This window comes from Tachysurus fulvidraco, chromosome 9 (genome assembly GCF_022655615.1).
Source record: "Tachysurus fulvidraco isolate hzauxx_2018 chromosome 9, HZAU_PFXX_2.0, whole genome shotgun sequence".
Classification (NCBI taxonomy): Eukaryota; Metazoa; Chordata; class Actinopteri; order Siluriformes; family Bagridae; genus Tachysurus; species Tachysurus fulvidraco.
Genome location: NC_062526.1, coordinates 10,304,164 through 10,310,279, shown reverse-complemented (window position 1 = coordinate 10,310,279; position 6,116 = coordinate 10,304,164). Strand labels below are relative to the sequence as shown.

General features: G+C 34.0%; 1 protein-coding gene across 1 annotated transcript; it reads right to left on the bottom strand.

Annotated features, from left to right (window-relative positions):
• Positions 1 to 1,918: 1,918 nt before the first annotated feature.
• mboat4 (membrane bound O-acyltransferase domain containing 4) lies at positions 1,919 to 3,351 on the bottom strand. The gene is made up of 3 exons (XM_027138224.2): positions 3,230 to 3,351; positions 2,917 to 3,141; positions 1,919 to 2,843 (listed from the first exon to the last, which is right to left on the bottom strand). The coding sequence occupies exons 1-3, from the start codon at positions 3,349 to 3,351 to the stop codon at positions 1,919 to 1,921; spliced, it is 1,272 nt and encodes a 423-aa protein (XP_026994025.2).
• Positions 3,352 to 6,116: the final 2,765 nt, after the last annotated feature.

Sequence of the window (6,116 nt, the reverse complement as noted above, 5' to 3'; positions counted from 1 at the left end):
GTGCAAACCTTACCTTAGAATTATAACCTTGTAAATGAGAATTTGCGGCACAAAATGTCAAAATTAAATAATTAAAAAATAATAATAATTCAGCTATATTATAGATTTGTTAACATTTCATCATTTCAAAGGGCCAAGAGCAGTTTACCTATTAAACAATTAGCTAAAAATTGCATACAGTCATGAATTAAAAGGAAGCAATAACACAGTTTTATTATACAGATTTCATTTTACAAATCTATACAAATTATAAAAAAAATTACTCAAATTATACAAATTACCTTTAAAAATTGTGAAGCTGACTGATACACCATAAAAGTGTATATGATCCACCGGACGTTGGATATGGTGCTTCTTCAGGGGTCTTAGCAAGTTGCTGCGATTAAAGTTTGAAAATTCAAGCTTAATCCACTGATTCTTTTTTAAAAACTGGCTTTATAGTGAGTCTATATAATTTATATTATACAAAAATAAATAAATAAGCTGTACAAAACCTTGATTGTACATTATTTTCTGTGGTTTAAAAATATTTTTGTACTTTCTGTATACAGCTCTACTCACTGGAGATCTGGGTGTACATGTCACAATGTTTTGTGATGTTGAGATTTTTGTGATTTGGTTTATGTCTAACATCTGAATATGCAAAATGTTATATTGTGACACAAAGACTAATTAAACAAAATTATGTCAATTTGCAAATAATTTTGAAAATTATATAGATTTTACTCATACATCAATGTTTTGGGCTAAAATATGTGTAGATTCAGGACAGGTCTGGGTTGTAATACTACCAAATGTGGAAAAGATTTAGATATACAGTAGAGATATATATATATATAGATATAGATATAGATATAGATATAAACACTAGCCAACTGTTAATGCTCAGTCCCATTCAGTAATCTAACACTTAACATTACAACTACATGTTATATGTCTGGGGCATCAATATGGACTTTAACCCCTGATAGTTTATGTTTATGTTTTCTTGTTCATGAACACAAGATGGCAGTATCTGAACAACAAACTCATAGAAACAATCATCACTGCCTTGAATAATGCATAAAGTATGTGTGAGTAAGGTGTAGAACAGGTTCAGTGCTCCTTGGCACAGTCTCTGAAAGCAGACACTGTTAAGGAGAATTAAACACAATTTGTCTCAAACGTTTTTGTTTTTTTCTAAAAAATCTCCCATATATGTTTAATTGGCTTGAGGTCTTGTAAGTGTGAAGGCAATAGCCTGAGCCCTCCTGTCCTTGTGAATGTTGGAAGAGACTGATTTCATCATAAGAGAAATATTTCACAGTAGATTAAAGGTGATCACTCAAAATAACTTTGGAAGCTATTTTTCTTTGCAGTAACTCTTTCCTCTCAGGAGACAAGTGGAAACCTGCCAGCAAAATGTTCCACACAAGATAACATATAAATATAAACGACTCTTGAGCAGTGTCAGAGGTATTTTCAAAAATGTTCAGGGGTAAAAAAGTGACTTGACAACAATACACAAATATATATGCACACACATTACCATGAGAACGTGTATATTTCATTTACTGATCTCAAATACACTTACAAAAGGCACACTGCATTGGCACTGCTATTGTTATAATAAAATATAAAAAGAGACAATAAAAAATATTTGAATATCATTAGCTTTGTACACTCATTGGCTACTTTAATTTAAAAAAAAATCATAAAAATACAATATTCCAAATACACACTTTTTCACTTGCAATATGCACTTTTGGATTTGTTTCCCATTCTGTTGTTTGGTATGAGCATTAACTCAAGCTCTTGACCTTTATCTTTGCATGATCTTATGCACTACAGTACTGCCACATGATTTGCTGATTGTGTAATTGCTGATGTATTTACTGTATGTTTCTATTAAAGTGGCCAGTGAAGGTATTCTGCAGACTTATAAAATTAACAGTATGAATATGCTTGCAAGTGGAAATAAAGCAATGTTTGTTGTACAAAACAACTTGAGTGCCTCCAAACTTTGGAGTTCAGTTGTGACTACGACACAAGTGATGACCACCTGAGTGTAGAGCCAGCTTAGACAAGTATACAAGACTTTCCTAGAAGCTGTAGTGAACCTTGGAGAAAGGTGTTTGTGTAGCTTGTGGTCTCCTAACACAGCTATGGCCCATCCAAGGAAGCCTGCCACTTGACCTGGGTACAAACCATGCCACAAAGCAGAGAAGCTGAATGTCATAAGCACAGGCATCCTGCTGCACCTCTGAAACACTAATCTGCGTAGCCAGGCAGCTGTTGTCCTGTTCCAGAGGCGAGCAAAGGTTGAAATATTACTTGAGGTTTCAATCTCAAATGCATCACCATCAGAAAGTTTATTCCACAATGCGCATCCACTTGTACTGTACCCACTGAAACCTAATCCTGCTGCATTGTTAACACATTCACTTAATTTCCAGTGAACATAATAATTTAATCTGAGCACCAGGGAGAAGATCCAGATCCATAATATACATGGAGAGCTACTTAGGTTGAACATGCTAGACTGTAAAAAGCTTGTAAGAATAAATTTAAGAACTAACAGAAGTAAAACCTGCAGCATCTTCCAAAGCAGAATGGTAAGTGGAGACGGTGGTGGATTGATACTCATCTGCTCCACAAAGATCACAAAAGTATTAAATGGACAAAGCGGTCCTCCAAGAAGGGCAGGAAAATACAGAGTGTAACTCAGGAAAGGAACGAGGGAAATGACTTGGCTCTGGTGGCCTTTACGGAAATGCCTGATGATTTTTCCTTCCTGGAGATCCATTGATACTGACGTAACTCTCTGACTGAGAAGCATTAGAGCAGACATGGCCAGCACAAGCCTAAGTTTAAAAAAAAACTCATTATATATATATTTTCAAAATACTATGTTCAGTGAGACTGAAAAAACTTTACCTGGAATCTACAGGTTCTTGGAGCCAGTATTGCTTGTACTGCATATAGAAGTGCCACAATGTTTGCCACCACATCTGCAGCCCAAAAATCCAGTAGTGAATATGAACTGGCTCCATGAAGCGCACCAGTAACAAAAATATGATGTTGGTGATAAACAGCATCATGCTGTATGGACCCATTGTCAGAACAGCAAGTATGAATCCTCCCAGTGCCAGACAGATATGCCTTACCAAAATAAATTCCCTTACATTATTTGACTTAATTAATGAAGAATGAATGGCAATAAAATATTTCATATAATTAACATGCTTACCTGTTAAACAGCGTCAGATATCCTTGTGTTGCTAAGCTGTAAAAGACAAAAGCAAAGGGTATAGTGGCCAACTGGTTCACCAACTGAGGATTTTGAGTAAAAGTCATAGAGAAAAAATCCATTCTATTGTGATTAATATGTCTTGATTTGTGCTTTGCCCTGTCTGTGCCTTCTTATAGGCGAAGAACATGTCAGTTTATTATTAACACACTGGTGAGGGTGTGATTGCTATGGAGCCTTCAACATTTATATTTTCCACTTAAAAAAGGCAATCTAAATTCCAAATGTACATGGATAAATAGATATGCAGAGAGGTTGACCTTTCTACATATTCAGTAAATAAAGTTAAAAGGCAGCAACACTGTCATGAGTACATACATTTGTTATACAAGTGAGACAGATAATGATTATGCTTCAGATATCAGTTTATTTATCTATCTATCTATCTATCTATCTATCTATCTATCTATCTATCTATCTATCTATCTATCTATCTATTTATTTATTTATTTATTTATTTATTTATTTATTTATTTAAATGTTGCTGTAAATGAAATAACTGATGGATTATTTAGAACAGGTAACTCAATTACTCAACCACTAAAAACAAACCTTAAGTGATTTACAGTATATGATTGCAACATGGTGTTAGACCAAAATAACCAATGTGACCAGTCTTAAATTGCTTTTTATAGAAAATTAACCACCTACATAAGCCAGTCCAGAGATATTTACAGCTCTGGGGACTTCAGTTGTTAAAGTGCCTGTAAAATGGCGTATCCTTTTCCACTAATTATATTGGCTTTGTATAAGCCAACATTCTGTTTTCCTATTTAAGCTTAGACAAAAATTTATCAAGAGTAACTCCTCCTAGGGCTATTACTTTTCTAAGCGATCCGAGTTCCGGTACTTTCGGTACCGGGTCTCAAAGTGGCCTTTTTTCCCCTAGACTCCCATTATAAATTTTGGATGTTTATAACTCGGCAAGATTTCGAACTATCTATGTTTATAACTCGGTCAGCTCCTTTAGGGTGATACTCTGAACAAAGTTTTAAATTGGTGAACCGACTAGCCTTTCGGTTGTGCCGCAGCCCTGCCCCCAAAATATTTAAAATCAAAAAAACGTTTTACAACATAGAGATGTGATATATCAAAACACTCAGCACAATGAGGGGAACTGCCTCATGTGTATTCTGCTCATGTCACGTGATGTCACGTGATGTCACGTGAAAATCAAAAATTAGCACAACATGGACAAGTGACATATCAAAACAGTCAGCCCAATGTGGGGAACTTCCTCAGGAGTATTTGGATGATGTCACATGCTTGTCTTCGCTTACCTCCAAATGTTTTAGCAACCTAGCTTTCTGTCCACTTGCCTCCAAAAGCAACACTAACCCTTATGTCCACTTGCCTCCAAAAAGTTAATGTTAAATTGCATAATATCATATTTTATAGTATTACATCTCTTTTTAATTTGTTTTCCTAAGCAGTTTCTTTTTAGTTCAAACTAACTAGTAACTAGTTCAAGTTACGAAGCATAATTTTTCATATTTTTCTTTTTGGATTTTAGTTAGGTTAGACTGAAGTCAGCCACAAATGGCCCAGTAAAAAGTTTTTTGGTTTTTTTTTACAGTTTTTTACAATGGCTATGACAGTTTTTTCAATACATTTAACAAGTGTCCTAAACTCTTAACGCACCAACACACCTAAAACACACAATTGGCAAAAAACGGTTAATTTCATGCTCAAAATCACACATTGTAAACTAAACCCAAAATTAATTTTCAAAATACAATAATAAACTAACACAATACACTATGTCTAACAAAACACTGCAAACATGTTTCAAAATCAAATAATTATTCAAAACACTAACACATGTTCTCTTCCAACAGGAACATTTAGTCAATCATAACAAAATGACAAAAAAAGACAAAAAACACTATCATCAGCTGAAATTACAGAAACTGCATTACTTTATGTCAGGTCTGCCCTTATACAATAGACAGTATATTGTATTGATCATAGATTGTGTTTTGCACTGTAGTTTCTTTTGAAGCCTCTCTACATTTTTGTTTTGTTGGGTTTAGTAAATGCATGCATTTTGTTTCTTTTGTTGCAGAAAATCAATACAAAAAATGAATGACCATCTCAAAGTAGCTTTATAAAATGTACAGTTTATGTAAAAAAAATACAGACACAGAATTGCTGTAGTAAAGACTTTATTTGCAAAAGGACATTACTGCAAGATACAAACAGAAAAAGCACCGGAATTATAATAAAAAAAACAAAGTAATCTTCTAATCTGCCCAAAGAGTCCTCTTTTAGAACATATGATCGTGCGATTGAAAAAACCTCAACACTTGAGTGTGGTTCCTAGAAGGGAATCAGCTGTGATTTATATATTTGCATAACTGCAATAAGCTGTTTCTCATTAGCAATGGAATAAAACAAAGGGAATATATTTGTGTTTCAATCCACAATATGAACAGCTGTTCACTTTAACTTTAGCCTATATAAGTTTAGAACATGATGTTATGTTCTGACATACAGTGTGAAAGGATTTGTAAATTTGACTGTAAAATTATATTGTTTTGGTCTTGGATGAGCTTGTGTGTAAAAGAAATCCAAGCATTTTAAATTGGTGTTAACTGTATGCATTTTGTATCAAAGCAACAAGAAATGTGTTAATTGTATAGCCTGCAAAGACAGATGTTGTGCTAACCGTGTTAACCGTGTGTTTAGTTAAATTTATTGAAAAAACTGTCATAGCGATTGTAGATTGTAGATTGTAGATTGACATCATTGCAACATTTCCTGTAAGGAACACTGCTGGCCAATGTGTAATGTAAAATATAGAATGAATATAGCACTATTATGTTTT